The 18,320-nt window shown below is 54.9% G+C and overlaps 1 protein-coding gene across 3 annotated transcripts in view; it reads left to right on the forward strand.

Annotated features, from left to right (window-relative positions):
• The window catches only part of SRRM4 (serine/arginine repetitive matrix 4), a 38,473-nt gene continuing 20,153 nt past the window's right edge, over positions 1-18,320 (forward strand). For all 3 annotated transcript variants that reach the window (XM_051634102.1, XM_051634104.1, XM_051634103.1), the window contains exons 1-2: positions 1-135; positions 17,331-17,465. In XM_051634102.1, the coding sequence (XP_051490062.1) occupies positions 5-135; positions 17,331-17,465 (266 nt within the window). In that variant the 5' untranslated portion in view covers positions 1-4. The remainder of the gene's footprint in view (positions 136-17,330; positions 17,466-18,320) is intronic.

Below are 18,320 nucleotides of genomic sequence, written 5' to 3' on the forward strand. Positions count from 1 at the left end.
GGCCATGGCCAGCGTCCAGCAGGGCGAGAAGCAGCTCTTCGAGAAGTTCTGGCGAGGTACATTCAAAGCCGTGGCCACGCCGCGACCCGAGAGCATCATCGTGGCCAGCATCACAGCCCGCAAGCCACTGCCCAGGTAAGGGCTGCCGGCGTATGGGGGGGCTGAGGGAGACCCCCATCCCGCCTCTGGCTGGGGGTTACACCGCCTCAAGCCTCCTCCCCATCCCCAATTAGTAGCCACCCATCAGAAGGGTCTCGACTGTCTCCTCTCCCCAGTCCCAGATAGGGGCTGGAGGACAGGGGGTTCCCCCCCTCCCTGCCTGGGGTGGGGGGATATTGCCTGGCTGGGTCCCCTCCCCAGGTAGGTGCTGTGCTCCGGAGGGGAGCAATGCTCAGGAAACTTTGTCTTGGTGATGCTTGGAGCCCAGGAGTTGACCTGGAGTGGGGGTCTGGAAAGCTGTAGCTGGGCTATGGGGAGTGGGGAGTGGTGGGGGTCATCAGCCAGAAAGGGTGGTCATCTCCATCCCTGCCTAGCATGCTGCCTCCCAGGGTGTGTGTCCTGCTGGTTGTCTTGTCTCTGCATCACTTCACCAAGGACCCTTGGGAAGGTGATGCCCTGGCAGGGCAGCAGCCCCCCCTTTCTAGCTGGACCCTGGCACAGGGGGGATGTTGATGCATCCCAGGGATGTGCAGCCTGGAGCCTACAGCACACAGCCCTGGAGCGGGGCAGCTGTGGGGCTGGGGTCCCTCAGGTCTCAGTGCTGTGGGTCTGGTGCCTGCCTGCCCTGTTCCTCCTGCCCCCCGTGTTTGCTAGTGCTTAAAACCCGTGAAACGAGGCAAGGGGGCTTCTCGTGCCCGCCAAGCTGCTCGGCTGGGCTATTGCGTGGGCAAGAATCTGTGTGGCTTCATCTCAACAATTGTGCTCTCTGATTTAGACTGGTTTTATCTCTATGTTGGTCAAAATTCCCCTCATTGCCCTGTTTTTCTGAGGAAAGGAGGATTTTTCGGGTTCTCCTCTCTCTTTGCTCTGTATTTCCACAACTGGCTGCTCCCCACCGGTGTGGGGAACAACCCGAAGTTTCATGAAGATGATGGGGGGTAGAAGAGAGGGGCTTGGTCTGCAGGGCTGGGTGTCGGGGGCTCAGCCTGTGCAGGGAGCTCACGGGGATCGAGCTGCTTCAGATGCTTTCTGTGCCGGTGGTCCCGCTGCTCGTGCGGCTGGGGGGGGGGGTCACTTCTGCCCCCGTGGCCCATCTGTCCCAGCGTTAATGCCTCCAACCTCCCTGACTGCCATTAATCCGGGTAGGAAATTGGGAAAGGCACAGCTGAGGCTTCCAAAGAAGAAGGGCAAATCACCCTTCCATGGGCAGCATTTGCAAGGCTTCAGCCTTTGTCGGGGAGAGGAGCCACCATGGCTTTCTCCTCCCCTGCGCCGGGCTACAGTCAGTACCCAAAAGTGCGGGCTGGGTGCTGGCTCACACACACACTCGCTCTCTCCTGCCTGAGCGAGCCGTGCTGTTAAGTATCTTGCAGTCAGAGATGCGAGACGGCAACAAATTAGGGCATCCGGGAAACACAGTGAGCCCGAGCACCGGCAGCCACGCGTGGCTCTGCGCAGCAATTGGGATTGGCACGGACAGCCCGGCTGGGCTGGGGAGCAGAGCTGGGAGAGTCTGCAGCTCCGCTAAAAAGTTAATCAAGGCGCGTGCCTTTCTGTTTCACTGGCAATGCCTGCCCTGGGAAGAGGGGAACTGCCCGTGCAGGGGTTGGGAGCGCTCAGCAGAATGGACCCGCCAGCCTGGCTTGGCTGTATTTTGCGTCCTGGCACGGGCAGATCCTGCACAATGGGAAGGCCGAGCCGGGACGTGCTCCCCGCAGCCCCCCAGGAAACCGCAGGGTCCCCGTGTCGGGGCAGCCTGGGCTCCTTTTGTCTCCTTGCAGCTTGTGCCGCCGGGCGCGGGATGCACCCTGCGGTGCAGCCATCTGCACCCTGCCCTCGCTGCCAGTGTCGAGCGGGGTCAGCCCTGGAGGGGCTCTCCCTGGGGTCTGCGGGGGTTTTGTGCTCATTCCTGCCTCCGTGCCATGGGGAGGGGGCTTTGCTGCCCTGGGGGTGAGGGGCGACGCTGCAGGCTGGGGAGCAGGAGAGCTGCAGCCTGTGGTTCTCTCCCAGGGCTGCCAGCTCGGCTTGCAGCGATCTGCCGGGAGCCTGAGGCTGTTGTCTTGTCAGGATCGTGCTCATGAGACACCAGATCTCGCATCTCTGGGGCCTTGCGGGGTCCCTGTCGGGGTGCGCAGCAATGTCCCCAGCACCCCGACCCGGCACCAGGTTTGCAGCCCAGCAAGAGCCAGAGCCGAGCTCCTGCTCCCCATCCGCCAGGAGATCAGCCCCGGGGTTTGCGGCAGCTCCTCTCCAGCCCTCCCTGCGGGGCCGGCTCCGCTCGGGGTTTGTTTTTTCCTGAAGGTTTCCTTGCCTCGCGCCGCTGCTCGGACCTTCCCTGCCGGTGCTCCCGGCTCATCTATGAGCAAACGACTGCGGTGCCGGTGAGCGGGGCACGCCAGAGAGGAGGCGGGGAGACTCGTTAGCCAAATGAAAAATTAAGACGACCATCTGGATTCCTGCTTTCTCCCTCACTTGACAGCTGCTCCTCTGCAAACACCAGAGCTCTCTGCCCTGGATCCAGCCCCGCACTTCCCGCAGCGGCGGCGGCGATGCCAGGGTTTCCACGGGCTGCCCCTCTCCCAAGCAGTTCTGCTGCCTGAGTCTCTGCCCTTGTGGGGTATTGGGGGGCTCACCTGTGGCACTGGGGTCCTTCCAGGAGCCCCTGCAATGGGCACAGCCCAAATCCATCCCCGCAGGATGCGCTGGGCATGGTTAGGGGCTCAACCTGGCATCCTTTCGGGGCAGCAGTGGGCTTCCTGGGGCAGAAGGTGTCTTGTTTTCTTTTTTCCCCCTCTCCCTTCCAGCTGACTCTTCCCCGTGCCCCATCCCTTGCTGCTGGTCCCGGGGATAAAGCCTCTTCCATCTAAATTTCCTGGGAGGTTTGGAGGGTTAAAGCTCTGCTAACCCCAGGGTTCATCCTGGAACAAAAGAATACATTAATCCCTTCCCTCCCGGTCCTGCTGGGGGGAGGGGAGGAGGGGTTTGTACTCTAGCCCCCTGATGCAGCTCCGTGCCCAGAGCAGGGCTCTACCAAAGTAAATGGATTATTGACCAGTTTGCAGCGTAAAAGGAAGAACCGAGGCGATGGGAAAAAGTTCCAATTAACCTTTCCCCGTACAGAGCCTGAGGGGCTTGGCCAGGCTTTTGTGTTTGGCATGAGGGACTGGGTGCTGTGGGGAGACTGGGCAGGGCTGGGGCTGCCCTGTGCTTGCCTTTGCTCTTGTGGGGGTGCTCCAGCACATTGAAATCGTGGGGTGGTCTGAAGGGCTTGTGAGGTGGGAAGGATGGGGTCAGGGACCCCTCACTTTACCCCAAGCCCCTCCACTGCTGGGGATCCCACTGGTGTCAGGGACAGCCAGGCCAGGAGATGTCCCAGGGTCCCCTTGGGACCCGGAGCTGGTGGCAGTCTGGGAGTTTGCAGGATGCTTTTGGGGGTGTTTGGTTTCCCTGCTCCCACATTGCCAGCCACGGCAGTGCAGCACAGGCTGCCCTGTCCCAGCACCCCCAAACTCAGCAGAAATCCACTTCCAGGTGGGAAGCCAGGGCACTGCTGGGGCTGTGGGTGCCAGTATTGGCTCCCGGGGCAGCCGGTGATGCCGGGTGAGCTCTGGCCTGAGCCAGGAGAAAGCAGGCTCCTGCATCCCTCCCTGCCAGATGGTCTAAGTGGGTCACATCAGGGCAGGCAGGGGATTTGTGCTTTAACCCTTAATCCCCCGGGATGCGCTGTGCTTGGAGGGGGAGGGAGGGTTGCGTTTCTGAGGCAGGATTAAGTGTGGTTTCACTGCCTGCTTTGCCATCACCACCCGTCATCTCAGTGATAGGTCTGGGCACTGCTGCTGCAAACCTGCTGGGACAAGGGTGGCAGTGGGTCACCAGGTAGAAGCAGCCATGGCACTGAAACACCAGGGAGCCACAATACCCCCAGCGAGGGCAGAAGGCGGCTGCAGTCCCCCCGTGGGCTTTGCAGTGACTTTTTTCCTCCAGAGGAGAGCCCTTGATGAGCTGAGCACCAGCTCCCTCCTACCCCAGCTTCAGGCTTCCCAGCCGCATTTCAGTGGCTCCGATCACTCGTTTGTCCCTAGCAAGCTGGGGCATAGGGATGTGCTACGGGGGGGCCCTGCCGTGTCCCCGGCTCCCCTTAATTTTCCCCCCCCTTCTCTGGTCGGGCATCTGCTCCGCAGGGAGAGGCGGCGGCAGGGCTGGCCGCGCCAGCAGCCCGGCTGCCATCTGCTCCCTCCTGCTCCCACCCAGCCCCAGCACTAATGAGCCCATGGCCCCGGCCCAAGCGGGGGAGGGAGAGGGGCTTGAAAAGAAAAGCAGAGGGGGAGAAGAAAAGCCCCGTCCTGGGAGGAGCTGTCAATAGGGAGGCTTTTGTTTGCCCCCCCGCCCCTGCCCTCCGGCTCCAGCTGGATAACGGGGAGAGCTAATTAGGCAGCTCAGGAGCTGCTGGGCGGCTGGGGGCAGCCAAGTGAGGGGATGAGCTGGGGATGCCCGCAGGACCCCTTCCCTGCTGCTCGTGGAGCCTTCATCCCCTGCTCCTCCTCCTCCTTCCCCCCGGCCCTGTCCATCTGCCTTGCTGCTAGACTGGTGCTGGGGACCGTGTCCCTGCTGGCTTCGCTGGTGGGGGACACCTCAGTCCCCAGAGCAGTGGCTCTGCCAGCATGTCAGGGAGATGGGGATGGAGGTTTCTGCCAGGGTGGGATGCAGTGAATGCTGGCCACCCCATGGTGCCTTGGACAGGAGTGCTGTGCCCCGGTGTGGGAGGATGTAAAAGCACCTAAGGGTTTAGGGAAAGAGCCCTTGGAAGCCCCTGCAGGAACCCCAAGCTCATGGATCAGGTTTTCTTAGAGCCACTGGGGCACCCCCAGAAGTGCCACTTCTCCCTTCTGTGTCCCTGCTGCAGTCAGGTGGTGTTTTGTCACCTTCACCCAAAAGCTCCCAGAAGTGGCTGTGGGGCTGAGGGCTGACCCCAAACCAACACCACAAAGTCTGGAAACCAGGAGGGCAGGGAAAAATGCTGTGGTTTTGAGGATGGGTAATTTCTTACCTGTAATAGTTCATTTGAGAGCTTTGCTGAGCTCAAATCTGGCCCGTGGCTCCAATTCCCATGCTAACCAGCAGGAACACGGGCACAACCTGGCCCTGCTGTCAAGTCAAAGTCCCCAGCATCTCATGTGTCCCCACACACACATTCACATCCTCCATCAAGGTCTAACTAATTAATATTTAGGCCTATGAGGCCCTAAATAATAAACAAGCAGTGATGAACCTAATGCCAGGGGTTGCTAAGGAACATTTCCCCACCAGTGTGTCCTCTTGTCCCCATACTGTCACCATTCTGTCTCCACTGTCCAGGTCAGCTGGCCCAGTTGTAGCTTGTCCCTAGAAAAGGGCTCTGCAGGCACCACTCCTGCGGTGTGTGGGGATCTCCACAGTCTCCTGGGGTCCTTGGGCACAGTGGACATCTCCTCCCAGAGGGCCACGGCTGGAGCTGAGCCCTTCTCTGCTTGGCCCCATCCCTTCCTGCATCTCTGTGTCTGGCAGCTGGAATTTTCTATCCATATATTTTTCTTTTTTTTTGTAAAATTAACTTATCAAATGCAAACCCCATGTTACTGAAATGAAGTCATTTCGTGCATGACCACCCTTTCCTTTTCTCTATTTTTTGTCCCCCTCCCTTTCTCCCTGCAGACACTGAAACCTCCTCATCATGGCAAAGCCAAGTCCCAACTGGCAAAGCCCACCCAGGTTTTGGCTGCAGGTGGAGCTGGGGCTTTGGTCCAGCTCCAGCCCCTGGTGGCTCTTTTCTGTTAGGAGAGTGTGAGTCTACTGTGCCCCATGGTCATTCCTTGCCCCACTGGAGACCCACACCTTGTTCCCAGCTCCTCCTCTGGCCTGGATCTCCAGTGGTGCCACCAGCTGGAAAATGGGGCTGGTTTTGATGCCCAGATGGGAGCCTTTTGGCACTCCCAGCAAAAAGGAGAGAGAAACACCAAACTCCAGAAGCTGATTTGCTTTTGCAGCCCCTCTTGCTGATTTTTCTGGGTGCGTGCAAAGGTGCAGAGGTTGTGATGCCCCAAATCTGGCAGGGCTGTGGATCCCAATGATACAGCATCCGTAGCAGAACTTTGCCATAGGACGGATTTGGCCCATGCCAGGGGATGCGTGGGCTGGATCACCACCTGATGGTTGGGCACAGAGCCTGTGTCTTGGTGCCAGCATCACCTGGCAAAGGCCACGCAGCCCTCTGCAGGACACCGGGTGCTGCAAAACTGGCTTCTTCATCAGCCACTCGAGCTGCAAGTGCTGACAAACACGGGGAGTTTAAAAATAGCAGGTTTTTTCGCACTCGGCGGGAGCACTTTCCCTGCCAGTGCAGCAGGGACTGCAGGAAGGGCTTAAAAAGAAAATAGAAGTGGGGGGGAAAAACCCTCAATTAAAAACTCTGTTGGTGTTTTGGGCTGGCTGAGCTGGGTCTCCCAGACCGTGGCTGAGGCAGTGAGGTTGGGGCTGACTGTTTCACTGATGACCCACTTAACACTTTATGGTTAATTTATGTCTTGTCATTAATGAAAGAAGAAACTGCTGCTGCCAAGCCCCAGCTTGAGAGGGAGAGGGGGTAGAGGTGGAATCAGGGCCACAGGGGAGGGCACCTCCTCATTTGTCCCTCAGTGGGCAGGCAGAAGGGTCTGAGGCAATATGAGCAGGGCCCTGCTGCCTGCAGGGTTCTCTGGTCTCTTGTCTTGGCTCCTGCTCTCTTCTCCCTGGAACAGGGGAGGCTGTGATGTACTGGTGCTGGTGTGGGCTGCAAAGACCTTCATGCTGGATATTGGGGCTGGGGTCAAATGCCCGTCTCATACACAGAGGGCTGAAAATGCTCTGGGATCCACGGGCCACCTTGAGAAAACAGGTTTTCTCTGCTGGTAACACCAAATTCCAGCAGCACATTATCCTGGTGGAACCTGACAGCACTTTGACAGTGGGCTGGTTGTACTGGATTGGTCTCAGTGCCTGTGTGTGTTTGGGAGTGTGTGTGTTGGGCAGGAGAGCAGGGCAGGAGGCTGTGATTTTAGCTACATGACTGTAGGGATGAAGAAGTAGCTATTGCCCAGCAAGGGAAATATTTTTTTTGCATTAAGAGAGATTTCACAGTTGGAGACCACCTGCTGCATTAATCTGTGGATCAGCTGGAGCTGCTGTAGAACCAACCGACCGCCGAAGCAGGGTGTACATAACACAGGGTATAATACCATGAAAATGTATCAGAACTTAGTCTCTGCTGCTCCGTCACCTGCAGCCAGCAGAGCAGCCCTCCCTGGCATGTTGAGCAGGGGAGAGTTTTTGGGGCCTTGGGCTGATTTCCCCAAGGCTGGTGGTTTAACTCAGGGAGCCTATTGCCTGTAAAGCCTTTGTCCTCTTCAGTTCCCCCTGTCAATCAGCACAGCCAGACGTGTTACAGCAGGGAGAAGCAAGGCAAGTGGTCTCAGTGCTGATCCTTCCGAGAGATGGGGTTTTATTGGCCAAAAAACTCCAAAGTTGGGAATATATAGGGTAAAAAAAAAAGGCAGCAGATTGTTCATGTTTTGCCTGCCCTTCCCTGCTGCATGGGACGGGCTCCGTGGTTATCTGCCTGCCTTGTCCCTGCCTTTGTCTGCCCATCAGCCACGCGTTGGCTGAGTTAATGAGGGACAATGGTGCAGGGCCAGTGGAGCAGAAAGGTGGGTGGGTAACGTGTGCCGGGGAGAGGGAGCTTTGCTCTGTGCCTCTGAATTGAGGATGGCTGTGATCTCCTGGTGACCTCCTCTGGCCCCATGTCCTTGGCTGCCCCAGGGGTCCCTGTGTGGGGTTGAGCTCTGAAGGACAGGGAACACGCTGGCTGCATCTCCCCCAGGCATCCCTGGATGCAGGGACTCTGTTGTCCACTTTGTTGGATGTCTGGAGATGTCACTGGCACAGATTTGGACTGGTCCTTGTGCTCTCCCAGACACTTCCTACGTGTGGCTCAGGAGCCAGCTCAGGTGAACAATGTCTTCTGGATGTTTTGGAGGGTGCTCCAGGCATGTCCCTGCCTTTGGATGCGCTGGCTGTGCCCCCAGCCCTGCCTTTGCCATGAGCACAGAGCACCTCAGCAACTGCAGGGACAGAGCTAAAGACCCAAGACCAGCAGCAGGTTTGACTCTCTCTGCTGCCTTGTGTCAGTAGTTACTACCCTATCAACCGTGGAGGCTCCACAGAAGTGGTTTTTTTTCCACCCACAGCCCCAGTCCTCCATCCTCATCCCTTTTGGCTGCCACTGCCACCCAAGGCGTGGTCATTCCTGATTCATGGAAGCTGGAAAGCAGGATCCCGAGGACCCGTGGCTCCCCTGCCCCCTCCCTGCAGCGGGCTGCCTCTGCCGGCCCTCGCTCTGCCCTGTCCCCGGGTTTGTCCTGCAGGGAGCAGAGGATGGCAGGTCTCACCTTGCTCTTCCCTGGGGAAAAGCAGGCGGTGAAGCCCGGGGCTGCAGCCTGTGCTCTGCAAAGCCAGAGCCAGGACACAACCACCAACCCGCTCCCCCTCTCACCCTCCCCACCACGTCTCTATTGATTTGCCCTGAACTCCCTTTAATGTGCTGTGATTTCTTTCAATTAGGCTTTGAGCGAGGCCTCTGAGGGTTCGATAGCTCTGGCCCCAGCACGGGGCCTGGGCCAGGATGGTCCAGACAGGGATGCTTGGGGATGCTCCTCCATCCCTGACAAGAGCATCCTGTATTCCCCACACCCCAGGAGGATAATCCCGCTGCTTAAAGGCCGCTCCTTGTCACTTCTGAATTCCCTAGCTCTTTCCATCCCTCAGACTGGTGGCTTTGCTACCCCAGCCCATAGGACAGGTTTTCCACATCATTAGCTGGCTCAGCTTTCCAATTTAGACCAGCACCAGACCTGCGTGGCTCCCCCTGCTCTGTGCAGGAGCAGCCCCACCACCAAATGCAGCTGAACCAAACCTCATCCTCCCACCCCTGGCAAAGCTGCCTTGCTTTCCCCTTTCTCCTTGGTGGTTGTCACCTCCTCGGGGACACACTTAGCCAAGCCAGGGTTTGGTGTCACATCGTTTCCAGCAAACTAATGGCCAGAGTGCTTGTTTTCAGAGGTTGTGTAGAGCAGAAATCCCTGCACTTCATCTCCAGCTGCAATTACCGAAGCCAAGTCGATGCAGTTGATGGTAATGGGATGGTAACACTGTCTGAATTTGTATTTAATGCTGATTCCAAGGGTCTGTAATTTTCATCAGCACCACACGACTTTTTATAGAACAGAAAATGTGAGAGCAGTTAATGAGCTGTAATTCTGGAGAGGTTCTGCCTTGATTGGGACTAATTATTTTCTTTATAAAAATAATTAACAATCCACACGACCTATAGAGTGAAAGGCATGTGGCATTAATTAGACCAGGAGGTATTTTCAACACACCTTCATCTCCCCTTCCCCAGCACACCCCGAGCAGACCGTGGTGTTGCTCTGCAGAAAGCCAAGTGTGAGCTTGTGTTGGGGAGAGGGGCTGTGCAAAAAACGGCAGGTCCTGAGCGAGGGGGCTGCATCCAAATCCCACCTCCACAGTCTCCTGGCCGTGTGTGTACTGTAAAAATCCTCCTTTTGGTAGGAAAGGCTGTTTTGGGCTAGAATAAGGTGATGGTTTTCTGTCCCTGATGGGTGTGGAGGGGATGCTGGGGATGTCTCTGTGTTTCAGCTGAAGAGCAGCCAGTGAGGACTTGGGGAGGGAGGGGGGGGCACAGGGGTCTGCCCTGGGCACTGACCCTTGCCATGGGGCATTGGGATACCCCAAAATGGAGGTGGTCACTTTGCAAAGCCTGAGTCCTTGTTCTCTGAGCTCCTGGGACAGGTCCCAGGTGAATGTGCCCCAGCACCAACAGCGTGTCAGCCTGTGTGTGCTAAGACACACTTACACAATGTATCATTGTTAACAAGACTATTTCCTCTCTTTTCCTGGAGGTATTATGAGAACTAATGAATATATTTGCATAATCTTGATTTTGTTTATAAATAATTCTGGATTATCCAAACATGAATGACACCGGGGCTTTGTCGTTCTGGATTGCCTTTCAGCTGAGGATCACAAAGCATTTTACAAATATTAGTTCAGCCTCACAAATCCCAGCAAGCAGTAAAATTATTATTACACCCAATTAAAGATGGATGTGCCTAAAAGTGAAATTATTCCAGCCAGCTTTTCTTGGCAGGTTCTGCAACAGGGCCCAGGAGCCCAGAGTTATGCCTGTATCCTCCAAACCTTCCTCTTAAGGAGGAGCAACCCAATAAATACCCTGGGTTTTTTTTTGGGGGGGATGATTTAAAACAACATTCAGGGATGTAGGGTGGCGTGGATGGTTGAGGACAAGACCTGGGAGTGAAGAGGGATGTTTCTTTCTGGCTCTGACTCCCAAACAGCCCTGGATGTGCTGAGCACCTGAGTGCCACCTGTGTGGCAGGGTTGTCATGGCCACATCAACCTCTCCCTCCTTGGAGTGCAGCAGGAGGAAAGGATCTGTCTTCCCTCCCAGAAACTCTCAACTGGAGTCATTCCCAGGTCAGCTCTGTACCAGCTGGGTGAACAGGTTGTTTCTTTAGGAGTTAGCTGAGTGTTGGGACCTCCAGTGTGTTTCCACCTCTTCTTCCTGCAGCAATTAAAAAAAGCAAATTAAGGGAGAGGTGGAAAAAGCTTTATGTGAGCAGAAAATGGAGCATTCCTGCTCCAAGTGGATCTTCTCCAGCTGTCTTCTCCTTGCTGTCTCCAATGTATCTTGTTACTTATTCATTTTTAAAGTGATCTCTCAGCACTCCCAGGAGCTTGTGGTAACTGTGTGCTTACAATCCCCTATTTGATTAAAATTTAACAAGCTTTCTGAGACATCCTTCAGTTCACTTTTTTGTTAAAACCCTCCTGGAAGGTTAAGCACCATCTCCTGGTGCTCCTCAGCTTCCAGCTCACAGTGTTGTGTTGGGAAGTGTCCAACCACAGTTGCTGGGCTCCCTCCCAGCCCACGGTCCTGGGTTTGATTGTCATGGGTTTGCTTTATGCTGCTTGTAGAAGAACATTTAATGAGAAATTTGAACTCAGATCCAGGTTTCTCTCAATCACAAGCTCTATGAGAGCTGCTTGTAGTAACTCAGCAGGGATCTGTATCCCCCCAGTCCCTCCCAAGACCAGTTCATGCTATGCCAGGGTCACTCAGGAGCCCAAAATACGGATCCGGGATGTGCAGGATTGCTGTGCCATGGTGCAGCACAGCCCTGCTGGCGCTTTCAGCTGCACTTGTGGTCACCAGGGAGAGGCAAAGCTCCTCCTTTCCTTTTCCCTGATTGAGGAGAAATCTGGCTTCTTGGGAGCCTGCAGGGTATTTGTCTAAGGAGCAGGATTTGAGGATAGGAAAGGCACAAGATTGTCCCCCTGAGAGCAAGCCTGGCCTGGCAGTGTGCAGGTGCTGGTGGGCACAAAGCACTGCAGGGACCTCCGGCCGCGTGGGAGGCAGGGCAGTGCTCCAGGTTTCCTTTAGAAATGGTACAGCCCCTGTCGTGTTCCTGGGGCTGATCTCTGCTGTCGCTGGCAGGCAGGCAGCAGGCAGAGCCATCCTGGATTGCTGGCAGCGAGGGAAAGTGATGCAGAAGCCTGCAAGGTGGCCAGGTGCTCTGGTGGGAAGAGGGATGGGAAGTGTCCCTAGGGAGAAGGAGACCTAGCCGTGAGGAGCAGGGAGGGTCTGTGCTCACCATCATGCCTGACCCTACCTGAGAAAGATGGTCCGTGGGAGCATCGCTGTCCCCTGTGGAGTTTTAGGGAGCTGCTGGCAGCTGGTGTCCGGGACTGAGCTGTCCCCGTGGGCTGTGACCACACAGCTTCCCCCAGAGCATCTGGCACTGACCCTGCCTCACTACCGGGGCCTCTTCCAGCAGGGAAGCTCCTCTGTTCTGATTCAACCATGCATAGCAAATTAACGGCTGAAAAATAAAGAGCCAAGCTGCTTTTTTGGCCTAGGATATGCTAAGAGTGGTCGTTAAATGCTTCTGGAGCCCAAAAGGCAAAAAGAGCTGCTGCTGCATCCAGGCTGGCAGCAGGGAGCAGGGTTCCTGCGAGGACCAGGAGGGGGAGGTGAGTCACAGCTGGCAAAAAAAAACTGGATGAAAAATGTATTTTATAGAATTGTATTTCTCTCCTGTGTTTAAACTGCCTCAAGAAAACCATGTGCTTTTCTGCAGCTGGTGCCTCTGCTGATGCACAGAAAAAAAAATAGCAAGGAGAAGATTAAAATTGAACTGGCTTGGAGTCTGTGTAATCAGGGAAAATATCTCAGTGATTTGCTATTATAATTTTCAATAACAAACTGCAGGGCTCCTGCTGCACTAATAATAATGGTTTGAATGAGGTGAGGAAAGAACCTGCCTTGGGGTCTTTGTGTGTGTGTGTTTGTGGGAAGCACTTACAATTTTCCCCATCTCCTAATTCTGAAGAGGTATTTTTAGTGCGTGTTTCAAAGAGCTTTATGTAAACACATCTGCTGGAGTTTTTGCTTGGAAATGTCTTTAAAACCTTCTTTTCTGTGCCCTCCGTCACCCGGGACAAAGGAACAGTTCGACCATTTTCTTTTACAATCAGATGAGCAAAGCCAGGGAGCAAAAGAGAACATAAAAAGGACATTTTGCCAGCACCGAAAGGCTTCTCAGCCAAAAGTGGTGGATTTTAGAAACGCTGCGAGCAGCTCAGCCCAACCTCTCCTGGGCCAAGAGACCGGGGCAGAGGCACATTGGAGGTGCCGGACAGTGGGGACCCCAACCTGCCTCCTGCCCTCTCCTGTACCACCAAGAGCTCCAGGTGAGGGTAGGACAGGAAAGGTGAGGTATTCAGTCATGGGTCCATGGACTTATTGCATGTTACTTGGTGCGAGTGGCTGCGGGTGCAGGAGTTTCTCCTGCTTCACCTGGGAGCCATGGACCTGCTGAGGGCACCTGGCTCCTTCCATGGGCTGGTGTTCCCAGTCCCCAGGCAGTGCATCTATCCTTGGTTTAATGCAAGTGAAACAATCACTTTAAACAATTAAACAATGTTTTAACCTTTTTCAGTTTGGGGGCTCCAGCTGGCTAAAGCTGCTCCTAACTTTCCACCAGGGACAATAGAGACGATGGGAACATGGACCCAGCCAGGGCTGGAAAGGGCAAGGTAGTAAAGTTTCCATATTGACTTTCCCAAATACTCTGTCCTTCGAAATGCTGTTGGTGCAGGTCTGCCAGGTGTTGCCAGTGCTCAGGGTCTCCTACTTGCCCATGTGTGCAGCCAGGTGCCCTCCACACCACACTCCTGCCCGGGCTGTGCAGCCAGCACCCAACCCAGCTGCCTGCGCGAAGGAAAAGACACGATAAAAAAAATGAAAAGGCTTGGGTAGCATGATCCAGCTCCTGTGTGCTCGTGCTGCTGGTGCAAGGCAGCTGACCAGGGCAGAGGGGCTGTGGCAAGACCACCGAGGGCTGGGACTGCTGGACCTGTGGAGGTGAGGGACAATCCCCTGCAGGAGGCGAGATGGCCTGGTGACAGGCTCCAGCAGCTGCAAGAGCACTAGGATAGCAATTTTCCTGCTTTTTGCTCCTCTTGAGATTAGGAGTTGAGTTACCACGGGGGAAAAGGATGATTGATGAAAGCTTTGTGGCAGGAGGCTGCTGGGGGGCCAGGGCAGAGGAGCTGGGCTGGACCATGGCAGCCTGCGGGCAGGGGAGGGCGGCTGCCCGGCCCCAGCAGCGCTGGGATGCCAGCACGCAAGGGCTTCAAGTGCTCACCAAGCCACTGCCTGCCTGTCACCACGGGGCCGGGGGGGATGGGTGTCACTGGGCTCGGCTCCTGGTGAGGCTGTGTGTCACCAGGGGCCACATTTCGTGGCCTGATGAGACGGCACTTGGCCGTGGCACTGAGCACAGCAGCCACGGGATGGAGGAGCAGGGACGGTTTGTGTGTTAGCTCTGCTCCCGGAGGCAGCAAATACCCTGTGCCTTTGCCCATCCTCTGTGAAGGACGCCAGGATCTGCCCAGGAAGGGCAGTGCAGTCCTGTGGGGACTAAGAGGGGAGGGGATATTTCCCCATGGCTGGACTGGTTCAAGCCTCCAGGACTCACCCGTGGGGCTCACCCCTGGCTTTGGAGGCCAAAGCACATCTTTAACCACTTCCTTCAAGGGGTCTTTGCTGGCCCAGCACATCCCCCAGGTCTTGCAAGCACTCTGTGGGACCCTGCTGGTCTTGCATTGGCCTCTGTGGAGAAGTGGCCTCTGCAGAGAAGCGGTGATAGGTTTGGGCTGGTGGGAAAGGCAAGAGCTCTGTGTGCCTGCTGCTTCCCTCCCAGCAGCTGAAAAGCTGGTGAAAGTTGCCATGAGCCCAAAAATCCCCTCCTGCACTGAAGAACACTGCGAAGGGAAGGGACAAGGCGAGCTGTCCATGGGGTGTGCTGTGCTCTGAGCTGCTGCACCAGCCCGGCAGGTGCTGTCCTGCTTGGGGGCTCCCTGTCAGGAGCAGGGACACTGCTTTTGGGCAGGCCTGATGGATTTTTGCATAGAAGAAAGAAAATCGAGTGCAAGCAATCATCTAATAGAAATGGAGAAACTTGCAGGGCGGGCAAAGCAGCTGGGCAGCTTCCTTGTCCTGGCCTGGCTGCCTGAGGCCAGGAGTGCATCCTTAGGAATAAACACACGGCCCATACATTGGCAGACGAGCTGTGGTCCTGACTCTGAGCCTGAAGCAGTGTTGCCCTTCAGCAGATCAAACCTTGGGCATCCTTCCTGCCCCCTCTTCCTCCTGCCTGTTCCAGCACACATCTCTGTGGGCAGCACATCCCCTGTGCTGAGCGAGCCCCGGCACTTCCAGCCGTGTCCTCACTGCCCTGCCCCAGCAAAACACCCAGAGAGGCTTCCTCCTTTCTGCTGCAGGCAGGGCAAGGTGTGATAATCCTCTCCTTTGAGGCCACAGTAAAAACTGTAAGCACATTTTTATCAGTTCAGAAAGACATGAAAGACAACAACAACAAAAAAATACATGTAGGTTTTATATATATATATATCCAATCAACGTCTATGGAGCTTAACAAAAGGAGATTACCAGCCAGTTTAGAACCTTAGTGACTCTCAGCATTCATCAGAGGAGAACATTTAGTTGAATCAAAGCCAGCCTTTGATGGAATTGGAGAATAATTATTTCCATCAATAATTACTTCCAAGCCCAGAAGACATGGTTCCCAGTGCGTTGCAGGACAGGAGTCCTTGGTTGCCTCAAGGCCAATAGGATTTAACCCCAGGACCTGAAAATCCCATTAGTGGAAGCAGGGGCTGGAGTGAGAGGGACACCACCCACTGTGCCCAGGTCCCTTCTGGTGCTGTCAGCCCCAGAAGGATCCTTCCCACCTCAACTCTTGGAGCTGATCCAGCCCAGTCTTTGCACAGGTCATTAATGTGGGGACATTTTTAATGGATCCTAATGATTGAGCCTCAGAAGACTGTTCTGAAAAGGGGCTCAGGAAAGGCCACAAGCTAATTAGTTTGAACAAAGAAAGCAATTAACCATGTAGCTTCCTGGATGATTAAAAGTAACATAGATGTTGGGAAGTGGCTGGGAGATTTTAATACAAGCAGAATAACAGATTTTTAAAGCCAGAGGGACCATCAGCCTCCTGCATGTCCTGGGTCAGAAATATTTCACCCAGCTTCTCCCCACTGACCTCTGTTGCTTTTATTTGGCTGAAGCACATCCTTAAATGTCCAGGCATTACAAAATGGGCTCCAAGAAGGAGTCAACTATTAGAGAAAGTGATATTTTGTTGAGTGAGAAAACACAGGTAGAAAAAGAGAGGTGAGCCTTCTTCTACAGGTACTTCTGTGCCAACTCCAGCCTGGAAAAGTGTTGCTTATGGCTGGGGCAGGCAGCAGGATGTTCCCTGGGGCATGCAAGTCTCTGGCCATGCCTAACTGGGGCTAAGGTGCCATTTTAGTGTCACATTGTTTTTTTAAACCACCCCCAGCCCTGTTTAACCCCCCAGATGTATAGCATGCACCTGGCCCCTCATTCCTATCCATGTGTGATGGCTGTGACAGTCTCTGCAGCCAGGACAGGCTTGGACATGCCAATGCTTGCTTTATTTATTTTAATAATACTCTGGATGACACCAAAAACATAGTGTTCTTGGCCCCCCTGCTGGGTATGGTTTATAGCTTTCCATTATTTTTTCTGTTCTTTGAAATAAAGAGCCTGGAAACCTATTCACTTTCCTCCCAAGTGTCTGATCTGGGTTTCTTTTCTCCATTTGGCTTATTTTTTTCCATTTGAGCTTCCCATGTCCAAACCCCAGTGTTTCTTGGAGACCTCTCACCTCAGGCTTGCCCCATCCTGGCTTTTTTCCTCACCAAATTTCACAGTCTCCCCAGAGCTCTTGCAGGTACCTGCCTGGCCCAGGTGGTTCCCCTTAGCTATGCTGGACTCTCCCAGGTTGTCCAGTTTGGGCTTTCAGCAGGACCAGGTGTGTTTACTGGCTCAGCCCCCTATTTGTAGGAGTGAGGAGGAGGGATGTCCTATGGCTGCTGAGGCTTTGCTTCTCCCTGAGTGCTGGTAGGGGGGATAGGATGAGGATGCACAGCAAGGCATTGGCCGTACAAGGGCAGATTTGGAGAGCAGCATTTGAAATGCAAAAGCTTTTTTTATTTTCTACCAGAGTGCCAGACCAATGCTGTTTCTGCAGACCTGCTGAGCTAAAGCCCACAACATAGACAAAGGTGTCCAGCAGTGCTGGTCTGATCAGCTACCATTGCTCCTTGCTGAGGCATTGGACCTGGACCCTGTGCTGTCCCCGCTGTATGGGGCCATCTGGCTGCTTCTTGGCTGCACCATGCTTGTGGCACCTCTGCCTGAAAGCTGAGGCTGGGGCACGGCTTGCCTTGGAAATGGGAGCTTTCTGGAGCCTTGCAGGAGCAGCTCCCACTGCAGAGCTGGGCACTGTGGCCTCAGGAGGCCGGAGAGCAACATACAGCTGCCCTTCACAGCAGCACCAGTCCTACCTGTGGAAAGGAAAGGGGATTCCCCATGGAAAGCCTTCAGCCAAGGAGCCCAGCAGTAGGGGCAGCTCCTTATTGCTCTCTCTCTCCCCTTGCTCCTGCAGTGGGACACTCAGCTGCCTGCCATACCCTGCAGAGGACAGACATCCTGAAAAGCCGAGCGGCCGAGCGCTCAAGGAGGCTTCCACCGCCAACGGCTGTGCCAAGGGGAAGGAGAGAAGAGACCATGCTCACCACAGGTAGGAGCCAGGGCTGTGAGTGGGTCACCCCGAAAGCAGGGAGGTGCCAGAGGGACTGTTTACCCAGCCCTTCTCAGGGCCTGTGAGAGCTGGGGATGGATTGAATGACCACGTGAAGGCACAGCAAACTTACACGTGGAATCCTGTGCGTGGTTGCACCTGTAGTTGGCTCCCACCCCACATTTTGCTCTTACAACCCCCTTGCCAGTAATCCTGGCTGGAAAGCTGTCACCCTGCCAGCGTTCCTGTGTGCTACCAGGTCCATGGGGTACCCCTGGCTGGGCATCACTCTCAGCAATTCCCCTCTCCTCACACCTAGGTCAGACTAGCAGCATTGGCTTCATGTGGAGACAGCTTCATTATCAGTTTATCATTGCCCCCTGGCAACTTGAGAGTGGAGAAATGAATCAAACACTCTAAATGAAGCAGCTAGGATCTCTGAACCCTGCCTGCTAAACTGTCTCTGAAATTAAAGCCTCTCCATTTGGTTAAAGATGCTGGAAAGAAAGAGCAAGAAAGCACATTTCATATATTCAGACTTCAGGCTAACCGGAACACTAATCTAAAGTGTATTTTTAATTAGCCTTTGATTACAATCATGGCGAAACAATTAAAATCAGATCAACTCGGGGAGAAAGCTTCCAGATGAAAGACAAAAGGCTTTATCTGGTGAAAGGGAGAAGGGCTCTATGGAAACTGCACGCTTGGCACAGGCAGAGGTGCCTCCCTGCTCTCCCCTGGCTGTGCCCAGAAAGCAGGTGGGAGCTGGTGTTGAGCACCCTAAACCCTGGGGGGCTGAGAGGGGTGCTTGGGTCTCTGCTCTGGGTCAGACCCTAAGAGTGTCTTTGGGCAGAT

The sequence above is a fragment of the Apus apus genome, chromosome 16 (assembly GCF_020740795.1).
Source record: "Apus apus isolate bApuApu2 chromosome 16, bApuApu2.pri.cur, whole genome shotgun sequence".
NCBI classification, from domain to species: domain Eukaryota; kingdom Metazoa; phylum Chordata; class Aves; order Apodiformes; family Apodidae; genus Apus; species Apus apus.